Below are 15,563 nucleotides of genomic sequence, written 5' to 3'. Positions count from 1 at the left end.
CAGTCTGTATGCATGTTGGATTATTATGGCTCTGTACAAATTAACAAGCTGACACATCATTGCATTCCAGCGGTTCTGGAGGTGTGTTTAGCTTCTAAGGGTACAATGGTTAATTTGCATATATTCAGCAGTGATGCCTGGGAGACATCTCAAGCTCACGCCAACCTGAATTATCGCAAATTCTTTCTGTTTTAAGAAAGCAAACTTTTGTTTTTGTTTTTCATACCGAAGGTTGTAAGCATGCATGGACCATGGGCGGGGCTAAGTGTGGGCGGCGTAGTTGTGGGAGGCGGCTTAGCGTGGGCATTGCCTTAGTCTGTGCGGTGCAGTTGTGGGTGGCGGCATAGTGCCATGATTGCGCTCGCAGCTTCATCCGTGCATACTTAAAGTGAACCGGAGACGGCGAGGGAGAGAAACGTTTATACATACCTGGAGCTTCCTCCAGGCAGACCGCTCCCTCACCATCCTCCGCCGCCTGGATCATCTGGAATCTGGCTCCGAAAAACGCATTATGCGGCTGCGCAAGCGCCCCTTTTGCTGGTAAAGTACTGCGCAGGCGCAGAAAGCTGCCGCTACAGGGGAGCGCATGTGGCCGGACTGCCCCGACTGGACTTGACTGGAGGACTTTTGGGGCCAGATTCCGGACGATCCAGGCAGCGGAGGGGGGCAGCGAGGGAGAAGGCAGCCTAGAGGAAGCCCCAGATATGTATAACTTTTCTCTCCCTCGCTGTCTCAGGTACACTTTAAAGAGGAACACCAGGATTAAACTTCATCCCAATTAGTAGCAGATACCCCCCTTCCCACACGAAAACTTTTTCTCAAATAATTAGGGACATCTGTAGCGCTGATATTGCATTGAAACTCCACCCACAGTGTGACATCAGGACCATGGCCATGAGAGTTTCCTATCAGTGAACCCCTTTGCATTGTGGGAAGTGGTTGGTGCTTTTTTTATTTTTTTTGTCTGGCAGTAGTAAATATGCTGACCAGCAGGCTCAGGGTGGATCAAACAAGATGCACAAATTACATGGCAAATATCAATGATTTCTTTATATATTTTTTTTTAACTTCTTACTTTGCATTGTATTGATTTATAATTTCCCCCCTTATTACTATCTTTTGGTAAAGTTCCCCTTTTCGTTTGTACAGACGCACCTGTGGGCAGCGGCGGCAGTGTGAGAATCGGGGGTTTCCTGGTTCAGAAATATACAAAGGCCCGGAGGGTCTCTCACCAGGAAGGGGAACAGCAAAGCAGCAACAGCAGGAACTGAGCAGCCAATCAGAATTCATTATACTAAAACTGAACCGGGGCAAGATGGATTCTGTTCAATAGAGTTCGGCTGTTTTCGTATCTCTCACACTAATGGTGGCCGGACATTATTTGATATTGCGGCCCAATCAACATTACAATTTTACCAAATCGGAAGAGAACCAGTCCCACAACATGGCTGCTCGATCGCTCTTTTGCCAGAAATAGGATGATTTCCAATACATTACATTACATGCTGAAATCTATGTGTAATTGCTGTGCAGTGGTCAACAGATCCCTCTGATCACATTCGATCAGAGAGGGAGCTATCTAATGATAAATCACATGATGTATGGCCAACTTAAAGAGGAACTCCAGTGAACATTTTACTGTTGGCAGGTGATGTAGCTGCTGCATGGTTTTTGGCAGTTGTAAACAGCTATTTCTCACAATGCAACAAGGTTCACAGACAGGAAACTGCCAAAAGTTTGAACTTTTCTTGTGAGAGGGGTTTCTTGTGGGAGGGGTTTCACCACAATATCAGTCATACAGCGCCCCCCGATGGTCTGCTTGTGAAAAGGAATAGATTTCTCATGTAAAAGGGGGCGTCAGCTACTGATTAAGATAAAGTTCAATTTTTGGTCGGAGTTTCTCTTTAAAGGGATCATCTGTCAAATAATGCTGCCCCCTTATATACTTACCCGGGGCTTCCTCCAGCCCCTTGCAGCTGACATGTCACTCTCACAGCATCTCCACTCGCAGCTGCCGGCCCGGTGTCCCCGCCGGTGCAAGGGCGAGCTTGAGGTCGTCTGTACTGCGCCAGTGCAGCTGTCAATCAAGACCACGTTATCCGCAGCGTACTGTGCATGCGTAGTATACTGCGGACAATGTGGTCTTTGACATCGGCGCTCGCGCAGGCGCAGTAGAGAAGGTCCGCCTCTGCAACAGCGGGGACCCCGGGCCGGAGGCTGAGAGCGCAGCTGTCAGCGTGAGACAGACAGCTGCAAGGGGCTGGAGGAAGCCCCGGGTAAGTATATCATGGGGCAGCAGTATTTGAAGTATGATTCTTTTAATATCTGAACTGAAGTCGGTGCTGAATATTGTATCATAAGTCGATTGGAGGATCGGACTAATCAGAAATATCCAAAGGCCCCTGAGATCCAGTCCACAGTTGTACGGTTTAAAAAAACCAAAAACAAAAAAAAAAAACAAACGTTGACATAATCACAGGAAAAAAACATATACAAGACCGCATGCATTTATATGTGTATATAAATGGCGCTTTTTAACAAAATACCTTAAAAAAAAAAGATCATACATAGTAGGAGAGAACAGCATTGTGGGAACAAACAGTACATTGTGTCCTAGTGTAGGCATCCAAATACATGCATTTTTTAAAGGACACCTGAAGTGAATGGTATATGAAGGCTGCCATATTTATATCCTTTTAAAGTTGACCTTAAAGCAAAACATCCTCTCTGCTCCAAAAGATAAGCAACAGCATAATAACCTTTAAAGTATAACTTTTCTTTGTTACAGCTGATACAAATCCTGCAATAAATCTGCAGTGGGTCTACTCCCTGCTTTCATGGAAGCAGACGTTAGGTTAACATGTTGTGCTTTCAAATGAGCTTATCTGCCGTGGCAGCCAGGTAACACAGCTGAAAGATCAAATTACAACGTGTGAATAGACACAAATGAGGGGGAGACAGGCTAAACTCTCTAAATACATACAGGGTGCATGTATCTGTGTGATTCAGACACTACTGCAGCCAAATAGATCAGCAGGGCTGCCAGGCAACTGGTATTGTTTAAAAGGAAATAAATATGGCAGCCTCCATATCGCTCTCTCTTCAGTTGTCCTTTAAATGCATCCCTTCAATGATTTCTTAAACGCACCAAAACGCAGTGGGGAGATATCAGAAAGTGCCTTCTATGGGCATGATCACATGATCCTGATCAGCCAGTCAGAGGCTTATAAATCAGTCACATGATTCTATGACAAACTCTGCTTGCGGAGAATACCTGCAGAGTGAAGCAATAATCTCCAATTCTGACAGACGCAGAAAAACGACTTACTAGGAAGTTCCTGGGAGAAAAATGGTTCCACGTCACCCTCTCCACCTGTCCGCTAAACCTCCAGGTCCTGTGATTTTCCTGAGGACTTCTGCAGTCGTATAATATCGCTGATCTGCAAAATAAAAAATGCAGAATAATGGAGTTAAGGCGCCCGTTATTAATGCGATTTTTAACAAACGATCTCTTTGAAAGAAATCATGTTTAATCGATTCACAGCATTAAAGAATCCAACTTGCGTTTGTAGCTAAACCAGTTACACTTGTATCTATAAATAATCTGCAATGCCGATCGACCATGATGTTAAAGTGAACCCAAGTTCAGAGTGATATGGAGGCTGCCATATTTATTTCCTTTTAAGCAATACCGGTTGCCTTGCTGTCCTGCAGATCTATCTGGCTGCAGTAGTATCCGAATCACACCAGAAACAAGCATGCAGCTAATCTTGTCAGTTCTGACAATGTCGGAAACACCTGATCTGCTGCATGCTTGTTCAGGGGCTGTGGCTAAAAGTATTCGAGGCAGAGGATCAGCAGGGTTGCCAGGCAACTGGTATTGCTTAAAAGGACATAAATATGCCAGCCCTCTTGCTACAGAGTTGTCTTTTAATTCTTTGGCTGCAATTTTATGATATGAAGAAAGATTGTATTCTTTCTCATGTGATCAGTACATTCATAACACTTTAAGAAGAAATTATCACAGAGGCTGATGTGGTAGCGCTAGGAAGGACCGTTTAAAGGGAACTTGAAGCAAGAGGTATATGGAAGCTGCCATATTTATTTTCTTTTAAACAATACCAGCTGCCTGGCAGCAGTAGTTTCTGAATCACACGTCTGAAACAAGCATGCAGCTAATCCAGTCAGACATCAGTCAGAAACATCTGATCTGCATGCTTGTTCGGAGTGTATGGCTAAAAGTATTAGTAGCAGACAATCAGCAGGACAGCCAGGTAATGTGCATTGTTTAAAGAGTAACTGTCAGGCATAAAATCAAAAATCAATTTTTTATTTTTATCTGGTAAACAAGTAATAATGTTAACCAGACAATCAAAAAGTTAAAAATCACTATTACTTTTGTTAATAAAGGATCAGTCCCAGTTTACCTGACTCTTATTTGGTACGCAAAAAGGAAGTTGCAGAGCATGCTGGGTTGCCCTTTTTTTGCTTCTCTATTTCCCCTCAGACTTAACTAATGCAGCCTGATTGGCTGAAGCCTCTTTCTCTCCTGTTTTCCCCTCCCACACCTCTGTTCCTCTCTGATTGGCCAGCATTTCTCATGCTGAGACAATGCACTTTCTATAGTGAAGGGCGGGCAATGCATACACAATCAGGCAGAGGAGAGTAAGGGAGGAAATGACATCAGGATTGGCTTCAAAATAGCCACAGTTAAAATGTGAAATGCTAAGAAGGATTTTCTCTTTTTTACTGTAGAAAAATCACTAAAATCAAAACGTGGACAGTGCAATACATATGATATGTAAGTAGAGAAAGCATTTATCTACTTATATATGTGGGTTTTTTCTGAGATACTATGGCTGACTGCTCCTCTTTAAAAGGAAATCTGGCAGCCTCCATAATCCTCTCACTTTAGGGGTCCTTAAAGTGAACCAGAGACGAAGCACCCTCATGTATTTTACCATATATATCAGTGGGAACATTAGAGAAAACACCTACCCTACTCTCTGTTTCATCCTTCACTGCTCAGCCTGCTTGTTGATGATAAAATCCCCGACTGAGCATTCAGTCTGGCTTTGCTCAGGAATGATTATAGCTGAGTCTGCCTTCTCTGATGTCTTTTCAAGCCCAAGCCTGCCCCCTTGTGGCTCTGCTATGACGACTCAGCTATAATTATTCCCAGCAAAGCCAGACTGAATGCTCAGTCGGGGATTTTATCAGGGCTGACAACAGGCAGGCTGAGCAGTGAAGAATAAAACAGAGAGCAGGGTAGGCGTTTTCTCTAATGTCCCCACTGATATATATGGTAAAATACATGAGGGTGCTTTGTCTCTGGTTCTCTTCAAAATTAAACTGAAGCCTTCTAGGTTCTCTTCCCGTTCCACCGTAGGCCTTGGTAAAGTTCTTCAAAAATTCTCACTCCCCCGAGTACTTCCAAAAATGTGCAGCTCCATCCATGAGCAAGCAAAACTGGTGTGTGCACAGTATAGAGCTGCTAGACTTGCAAAGTACCCAGAAACCCTTCCAAGAGGGGATGCGGACAGTGGTGGAATGAGGGCACACAGAGGACAGGGAAGGTTCTATGGGAGCCAAACCCTTCGCTCTCTATAGAGGAGTATCTAACTTTTTTTGTAGCTCACTTCACATTTATCTTAAAGGACCTCTGTTGCGAAAAGCTTAAAATACATGTAAACACATACAAATAATAAGTATGTTTCTTCCAGAGTAAATGAGCCATAAATGACTTTTCTCCTATGTTGCTGTCACTTACAGTAAGTAGTAGAAATCTGACATTACCCACAGATTTTGGACTAGCCTATCTTCTCATGGGGGGTTCTCAAAGTTTTCTTTATTTTTAAAACACTTAGTAAATGGCAGTTGCTCCGTCCACCTGCCAAAGAAGTATACAGCGAGCAGGGAGGCTAGCCAGCATGTTTGTATAAATCTTTTTCAGGGAATGTCAGATTTCTACTACCTACTGTAAGTGACAGCAACATAGGAGAAAAGTCATTTATGGCTCATTTTACTCTGGGAGAAACATACTTCTTATTTGTATGTGTTTTAAAATTAAAGATTTTTCACGACCGTTCCTCTTTAACCCCTTGCCGACCGATCCCCGCCGATTGGCGTGAAGGAAGTGGCAGGCCCAGGACCAAGTCCTGGGGCGGGGTTTTACAAGAGACCGCGCATCTCCAGTTGAATGATTGACCTTCAGTCTCGCGGCTAAGAGACTATTAGACGGCAAAAACACTGTCTATTTACTCTGTACAGAGCTGTGATCTTAGGCAGCTCTGTACCGGGGACAGCCGTGTGGGCGGCAGGGAAGCGATCCGCTGTCATAGACTGAAGCCTATGACAGACGATCGCGCTGATTGGCTGGCGGGGAAGGGAGGGGGAAAAAAATGGGCATATTTATTATAAAAAGAAAAAAATTATAAAAATAAATAAAACATCCCAGGAGCGAACCTAGCCCACCAACCGAAAGCTCTGTGGGTGGGCAGAAAAGGGGGGGGGGGGGGGAATCACTTGTGTACCGAGTTGTACAACCCTGCAGCAAGTCCTTAAAGCTGCAGTGGCCTTAATTGTAAAATATAGCCTGGTCACTAGGGGGGTTTAAGACCATGGTCCTTAAGTAGTTAAAGGATACCCAAGGTGACACGTGATATGATGAGATAGACATGGGTATGTACAGTACCTAGCACACAAATAACTAGGCTGTGTTCCTTTTTTTCTTTCTCTGCCTGAAAGAGTTAAATATCAGGAATGTAAGTGGCTGACTCTGTCCTGACCCAGACAGGAAGTGACTACAGTGTGACCCTCACTGATAAGAAATTCCAACTATAAAACAATTTCCTAGCAGAACATGGCTTCTGGGAGCAGGTAAGCGATAAAAGGGTCAATGGTTCATAGATTTTAGCTCTGGTATACTTCCATGAATGTGTCATTGAGCAAAAGCAAACAGTTAAAACTTAAAAAGTAGATTTAAACATAAAATAAAACGGTGGAATATCTTAAAAAGTCATTTTTAGGAGGAGGATAGCAAAAATATTTTTATTTTATTAGTTTATTTTCACCTTGGGTGTCCTTTAACCACTTGCCGACCGCACACTCATAACGTGCGTCGGCAAAGTGGCAGCTGCAGGACCAGCGACGCAGTACTGCGTCGCCAGCTGCAGCCTAATTAATCAGGAAGCAGCCGCTCGTACGAGCGGCTGCTTCCTGTCAAATCACGGCGGGAGGCTCCGTGAATAGCCTGCGGGCCGCCGATGGCGGCTCGCAGGCTAGATGTAAACACAAGCGGAAATAATCCGCTTTGTTTACATTTGTACGGCGCTGCTGCGCAGCAGCGCCGTAAGGCAGATCGGCGATCCCCGGCCAATCAGCGGCCGGGGATCGCCGCCATGTGACAGGAGACAGCCTGTCACTGGCTGCACAGGACGGATAGCGTCCTGTGCAGCCGGATCTCCAGGAGGGGGCCAGGTAGGAGAGGGAGGGGGAGGATTTTGCCGCGGAGGGGGGCTTTGAGGTGCCCCCCCCGCCACCCACAGCAGGCAGGAGAGATCAGACCCCCCCAGCACATCATCCCCATAGGGGGGAAAAAAGGGGGGCAATCTGATCTCCCTGCCTGCACCCTGATCTGTGCTGGGGGCTGCAGAGCCCACCCAGCACAGATCACTCAAACCAGCGCTGGTCCTTAAGGGGGGGTAAAGGGTGGGTCCTCAAGTGGTTAAAGTGGACCTGAACTCTTGCACAAGGCAGAAGGAAAACAGAGAACTGCACCCTGTACGTATTTAGAGAGTTTAGCCCGGTCTGATTACCCCTCATCTGTGACTAATCACAGGTCGTAATTTGACCTCTTCAGCTGTGTCAGCTGACTGCCACAGCAGAGCAGCTAATTTCTAAAAACACAGGATGTTAACCCTATGTCTGCTCCCATGAAAGCAGGAAGTAAAAACACTACTGATTTATTGCAGGATTTGTATCAGCTGTAACAAAGAAATGTTTTTCTTTTAAGGTTATTATGCTGTTGCTTAATTTTTAGTGCAGAGATGAAGTTCGGAGTTTAGGTCCGCTTTAAGACAAAACAAATAGAAAGAAAATGATTGACAAAAAAAGCCTCCGATGACAAAAACCGGTAACAAGCAGTTTTGAGTGCCAAAACGGACTTCAGCGGCATATGCGTGGCGGATATCGGCCGTGCCACGTGCGCTGGGGGACTTCGCCCAGCTTGATTTATTACTTTTCTCATCGGGGAGAATAAAATTCCTATTCCACCAAGAGTGGCTCTCGGCGCGATGAGTGATGTGATTGCAGCAGGCGCGGCCCATCTGCTGCCGCGGTAGACGAGCTCCCTGGCGGGCCGCGCATCACGCTGTCAGCACGCCTGGTGCCGGTACAGTCACGCCCGGGAATACTGCATTCTGAGTCCATCCAGCACAATTAGCAGATGGCAGAGGCTATTTCTGGAGCGTTCCGCTGTACGGATGGCAATTTTGCCTTTGGTTATCATTGGAGAAGAAAAAAAAAAAAACTTGTCCAACGATGATATGAATGTCCGTCACTGCAGGATTTACTGAGACAGCTCAATGTAAGCCGTTACTGCCGCTGGAACGCAGCCGACGTTACCCCCAGCTGGATCGCAGCCTACGTTACACCCCCCCCCCCCCCGCTGGTACGCAGGCGACGTTAGCCCCAGCTGGATCGCAGCCACCGCTACAATCCCCCCCCCCCTGGAACGTAGCATACGGTACCCCCCGCTGGAACGCAGCCGACGTTACCCCCGCGCCCCCCCCCCCCCCCCGCTGGAACGCAGCCGACGTTACCCCCCCCAGCTGGAACGCAGCTGCCGTTACCCCCCTCGCTGGAACGCAGCTGCCGTTACCCCCCTCGCTGGAACGCAGCTGCCATTAGCCCCCCCCCCCCCCACCGCTGGAACGCTACATTACCCCCCGGAACGCGGCCTACGTTACCCCCCCCCCGCTGGAACGCAGCCGCCATTACCCCCTGCTGGAACGCAGCCTAGGTTACCGCTGGAATGCAGCTGCTGTTACACCCCGCTGGAACACAGCCGACGTTACCCCCCACTGGAACGCAGCCAACGTTACCCCTCCCCCCCGCTGGAACGCAGCCGACGTTACCCCCCGCTGGATCGCAGCCGCCGCTATCCACCTCCTCCCCCCCCCCCCCCGCTGGAACGCAGCAGACGTTACCCCCCGCTGGATTGCAGCCGCCGCTACCTCCCAACTCCCCCCCCGCTGGAACGCAGCCGACTTTACCCCCCTGCTGGAACGCAGCCTACGTTACCCCCCAATGCGCTGCTATGACCACACTGGCCTTTTCCCTCCAGTAACAGCACAGCCCCCACAGCTGACTTGGATGAACTACAAGCCAGACTGACTGATGGCTGTCAGCAGAGGAGAGTGCACACAATGCCATGGTGGCAGCCATAAATACTGCGTGCAGAACTGCCGCTTCCTCCTCTAGCAGCACAGCGCCCCTCCCACCTTCTCCCCAGCACTCCAGCCACTGGAGGAAGATGTCTCCACCTGCTGGCCGGGCTACTACCATGCACGTCCGCATGGCAGGTGAGAGGCCGACTGTCACACCCGCCCACACACTGCCCAACAGCCCGTCACTACATCTCCCATGGCCCCCTTCAGACGCCTGCCCACCAATCAGCTCGCCGCCCACCACGACAATGGGCCAGCGGGTCACTCACTTTCATTTCATCTCCACGTGGCCTCCACTTCCATATGCTTCTTTCAGAAGGCCAATCATGTAGGGGGCACTGTCAATCATGGGCACCCTGACCCCTGCTGTCCTCCGCACCAGTGGGCCAGGAGGAAGAGTGAGTGATATGCTGGTGCAGTGGACTGCACACGCACGCACGCACGCACGCACGCACGCACGCACACACACACACATAGACACCGTATACACACACCACATACACATACACACACACACACACACACACACACACATATACACCTACACATACACCACATACACAACACACCACATGCACACACTACATACACACCACATGCACACACTACACACACACACACACACACCACATACACACAACACACCATATGCACACACTACACACACCGCACACACACACACACTGTACACACACACACACTGTACACACACACACACACTATACACACACACTATACACACACACACACACTTTTGGGGGAGAAAAAAGGTGTCTTATGGTCGAGAAATACGGTAGCTGCTCTGCCGAGATTCCTGAGCTGACACAGCTGAGAGATCAAATTACAGTGGTGATTAGTCACAGATGAGGGGGAATTAGACAGGCTAAACTCTCTAAATACATACAGGGTGCATTTCTCTCTGTTTTCCTTCTGTCCTGTGCAAGAGTTCAGGTTCACTTTAAGTGGGGTTAGCGTGCGTCAGTGCAGGGGTCGCTGGTAGTGTCGGGGCAGGCTGCTGTGGGTGCCAGTGGGGATGGGTGCTATATATTTCTGCAGAGGCACAGAGAGAGCGTGGGTAGCTGTAGTCCTCACTGCATGTGCAGCCACTCATTCCATGTACAACAGCCCCCTCTCTATGCGCATCAGCCTACAGCGTCCATGTGCAGCGTTGCCCGTAGGCTGCAGCCTGTGTGGCCTATGCTGAAATCTGACCATAGGAGGTAGCGGGTGATCTGGATTACCATTCACTGACCCACTCGGACAGTGGCTTTATATGACCCCAACAGTGAAAGAAGTAAGAGGTTAAAATCTCACAGAACTGAGAGGTTTTAGACTAGCCCATCTTCTTATGGGGGTTCTTAGGGTTTTTTTTTGTTTTTTTAATAGCATTTCTTGATTCGCAGTTGCTCAGCACAGCTGCCAAAATAGCGTGCAAGCAAATGGTGTGTTGGCTTACTATTTTGGCAGTTAGATTTAGCAAATGCTGTTCAAGAATTGCTTTCAAAATCAAAGAAAACCCCGAGAATCCCCCATGAGGAGATGGGCTAGTCTAAAACCTGTCGCTTCTGTCAGATTTTAACTGCTTACTTTTTTTTTTTTGCTATAGTGGTCCGTTAAGAATTATTTTTTAATTTAACAGATTTCAATGTTGAACGATATTTAGAAACAAAGCATTAAAGAGGTTCTGTGGCATGTCTACAAAAAAAATAGATAAATAAAAATAACACTTACCTGGGGCTTCTACCGGCTCCCTGCAGCTGTCATGTCCCGCGCCGTCCTCCTACGATCCTGCATTCCCCGGCGCCAGTAACCTGCTAATTATTCGTCTAACTAGGTAAACAGAACTGCGGCTGCGCGCATGCGCGCTCCCGCACATGTCATCGGGAGCTTACTGCGCAGACGCAGTATAAGAAAACTTCGTAATGCGCCTGCGCAGTAAGTTCCCGCTGACATGTGCGGAATCGAACACGCGCACAGCCGCAGTTCTATTTGTCTAGTTAGACGAATAGTTAGCAGGTTACCGGCGGCGGGGGAACAGAGGATTGTAGGAGGCCGGCACAGGACATGACAGCTGCAGGGGGCCGCTAAAAGCCCCAGGTAACTGTCCGTTTTAGGTTTGTTTTTTTTTAGACAAGCCACAGAACCCCTTTAAAATACAACATGTATTGCCTTAAAAGAACAGGACAGACATACTTGTCGTATGATCCGGAGATCAGCGTCTGCGGCTCGAAGGGGTGGAACTGTAACGTTTGTACCTGAAGGAAAAAACAGAATTCATCAGACAGGAAACAATAAATGAGGCTGATTGTGCTTTCCCCTCCACTGTCAGCAGGTAGAGGGCGCCAGAGACACACCATGTGATTTCCCAGCAGGCACCCTGAGTGCAGGCATATTGCTACAAGATAGCCAATACCAACAACATAAAACCAACATCAGAGAAATAAAGCAAAGCGCAGGACAGGTTAACAAGTAATAGCAAGCAGCAGGTCACTCTCTTGTGCCAGACTATTCAAAAGGGGGAAAAAAAAGGATTTATATATGATTTATAAATATAGGCAACAGGATGGCCTAGTGGTTAGCGCTCTCGCCTTGCAGCGCTGGGTCCCTGGTTCAAATCCTAGCCAGGGTACTATCTGCATGGAGCTTGTATGTTCTGTGTGTCTGTGTGGGTTTCGTCCCGGGCACTCCGGTTTCCTCCCACATCCCAAAAACATACAGATAAGTTAATTGGCTTCCCCCTAAATTGGACCTAGACTATGATATATGCACTACACGATACATACATAAACATATGACTATGGTAGGGACTAGAATGTGGGCCCCTCTGAGGGACAGTTAAGTGACAAGACTATGTACTCTGTGCAGTGCTGTGGAAGATGCCAGCGCTATATAAATACATAATAATATGGTAGGACATTACACTATGACTATGGTAGGGACTAGATTGTGAGCTCCTCTGAGGACAGTCAGTGACATGACTATGTACTCTGTAAAGTGCTGCAGAATATGTCAGTGCTATATAAATACATAATAATAATATGATAGGACATAAGACTAGGACTATGGTAGGATTCGATTGTGAGCTCCTCTGAGGACAGTCAGTGACATGACTGTGTACTCTGTACAGTGCTGCAGGAGATGTCGGTGCTATATAAATACATAATAATAATATGGTAGGCCATTAGGCTATGACTATGGTAGGATTAGATTGTGAGCTCCTCTGAGGACAGTCAGTGACAGGACTATGTACTCTGTACAGCACTGCAGAAGATGTCAGTGCTATATAAATACATAATAATAATAATAATAATACGGTGGGACATTAGACTATGACTATGGTAGGGATTAGAGTGTGAGCTCCTCTCTCTGAGGACAGTCAGTGACATGACTATGTACTCTGTAATGTGCTGCAGGAGATGTCAGTGCTATATAAATACATAATAATAATAATAATACGGTGGGACATTAGACTATGACTATGGTAGGGATTAGAGTGTGAGCTCCTCTCTCTGAGGACAGTCAGTGACATGACTATGTACTCTGTACAGCGCTGCAGAAGAAGATGTCAGTGCTATATAAATACATAATAATAATATGGTAGAACATTAGACTAGGACTATGGTAGGATTAGATTGTGAGCTCCTCTGAGGACAGTCAGTGACCTGATTATGTACTCTGTACAGCACTGTGGAAGTGTGCAGTCTCTTACTGTGTCCCCCTCCGTTCATGCGCTTTGGAATCCCACATACTTATTTTGTGTTTAAAAGTTAAATCCGCCAGTTTAAAGGACAACTGTAAGGTATTACAAAATAAGAGTTTCTTACCTGGGCCTTCTACCGCCCCCTGCAGACATCATGTGCCTGCACCGGAACAAAACAATCCTCGATTCCACACCAACGATCACTTCCGTTTTCTGCCACTTTTCTGCAACTGTGCCTGTGCGGCCCTGGCCGCAGGCATCCTCACTTTGCTCACGTCGCCGGGAGCAGAGCCGCACATGCGCAGTGACCCGCAACATTAAAGATGCAGAAAACGCAAGTGGGAAACAGAGGATTGTTTGGTAATGTCGAGGGCACAGGACGTCTGCAGGGGGGCCGGTAGAAGGCCCAGGTAAGAAACTCTCTTTTTGAAATACCTTACAGTTGTCCTTTAACATTTTTTGTATAACTGTTTTTAATATTATACAGCTCCCATCCTGAACTAATGATTTCTTTTTTTTACCCGTTTCCTGCACTCGCAGGAGTTTTATGGCCTGTAATTAGTTATTATGAGAGTTATGATGGATACAGAGTTCTGTGCAGGAAATTGTAACCCCTACATGTAAATCCTGCTGTTTTGCGTCTACAATGCCGTTTGTCTCTATAGGGTTGGCGGGTGCCCCAGTAATCGGTGTGTACTGTACCTTGTCCGTATGGACGGTCAGGCTGGCGGCTGGTTTCCCCGCAGACAAGTCCCAGAGAAGCACGCTGTTATCGGCTGAGGCGCTGGCCAGGACATTTCTGTAGTTGAGAAAGGAACAATTATCGCTGTATACATAATGCAGGGCAGGCAACACAGAGCAGGATCATCCACAAGGCAACCTAGGCAGTTACCTAAGGCTTAGTGAGTGTCAGGGGGCCTGACTACCGGGTTCATTCATTACAAGCGCGGGTCAATTCAGCACAGGGTAAAGCCAAAAAACATCTCACCCCACTCCTATACAAAGCTGATTACTATTCCCCATCCGAGTTGCAGCAACTGAGGGGATACATAATTCTGGTAGTGGCTATTTTTTACTAATATGTGTGTGGTGCCCTGCTAAAAGCATATTTTACATAACAATTTAATAAAAATCAAACAATAACTTCTCAAATCCATATGATTATTTAATCTGGATTTTGACAGTTAGATTTTTTATCAAATTCTTAAAGAGGAACTGTAATGAAAGTAATGTAATTAACAAAATTGTTTTGTTTTGTTTTTTTGCCCATTGTACAATCTGTCCTCATCCTAATTTACATTCTGAAGTTTATCACAGACGGCAACATTTTTAGTCCTGCCGGGTGCATCTCTGTGGAATGTTCGTTTATGGAGAGTTCCAGAACCAGTACAAAAGATACCTGGTCTGCTAGAATGCTCTGGGTGGGGCTACATACCAATACAGTGGTTTGCAAAAGTATTCGGCACCCTTGAAGTTTTCCACATTTTGTCACGTTACTGCCACAAACATGAATCAATTTTATTGGAATTGAAACTGCAAAGTGGGGTGTGCGTAATTATTCAGCCCCCTGAGTCAATACTTTGTAGAACCACCTTTTGCTGCAATTACAGCTGCCAGTCTTTTAGGGTATGTCTCTACCAGCTTTGCACATCTAGAGACTGAAATCCTTGCCCATTCTTCTTTGCAAAACAGCTCCAGCTCAGTCAGATTAGATGGACAGTGTTTGTGAACAGCAGTTTTCAGATCTTGCCACAGATTCTAAATTGGATTTAGATCTGGACTTTGACTGGGCCATTCTAACACATGGATAGGTTTTGTTTTAAACCATTCCATTGTTGCCCTGGCTTTATGTTTAGGGTCGTTGTCCTGCTGGAAGGTGAACCTCCGCCCCAGTCTCAAGTCTTTTGCAGACTCCAAGAGGTTTTCTTCCAAGATTGCCCTGTATTTGGCTCAATCCATCTTCCCATCAACTCTGACCAGCTTCCCTGTCCCTGCTGAAGAGAAGCACCCCCAGAGCATGATGCTGCCACCACATTTGACAGCGGGGATGGTGTGTTCTGAGTGATGTGCAGTGTAAGTTTTCCGCCACACATACCGGTAGCGTTTTGCATTTTGGCCAAAAAGTTCAATTTTTGTCTCATCTGACCAGAGCACCTTCTTCCACATGTTTGCTGTGTCCCTCACATGGCTTGTGGCAAACTGCAAACGGGACTTCTTATGCTCTTCTGTTAATGGCTTTCTTCTTGCCACTGTTCCACAAAGGCCAACTTTGTGCAGTGCACAACTAATAGTTGTCCTATGGACAGATTCCCCCACCTGAGCTGTAGATCTCTGCAGCTCATCCAGAGTCACCATGGGCCTCTTGACTGCATTTCTGATCAGCGCTCTCCTTGTTCGGCCTGTGAGTTTAGGTG

General features: G+C 46.8%; 1 protein-coding gene across 1 annotated transcript in view; it reads right to left on the bottom strand.

Annotated features, from left to right (window-relative positions):
- The window catches only part of PWP1 (PWP1 homolog, endonuclein), an 80,630-nt gene that overhangs the window by 24,222 nt on the left and 40,845 nt on the right, over positions 1-15,563 (bottom strand). Inside the window, exons 9-11 of the mRNA XM_068278358.1 lie at positions 13,852-13,948; positions 11,643-11,704; positions 3,329-3,440 (exon numbers count right to left, since the gene is read on the bottom strand). Of these exons, the coding sequence (XP_068134459.1) occupies positions 3,329-3,440; positions 11,643-11,704; positions 13,852-13,948 (271 nt within the window). The remainder of the gene's footprint in view (positions 1-3,328; positions 3,441-11,642; positions 11,705-13,851; positions 13,949-15,563) is intronic.

This window comes from Hyperolius riggenbachi, chromosome 3, assembly GCF_040937935.1.
Source record: "Hyperolius riggenbachi isolate aHypRig1 chromosome 3, aHypRig1.pri, whole genome shotgun sequence".
NCBI lineage: Eukaryota > Metazoa > Chordata > Amphibia > Anura > Hyperoliidae > Hyperolius > Hyperolius riggenbachi.
This window is presented reverse-complemented; position numbering and strand designations above follow the sequence as displayed.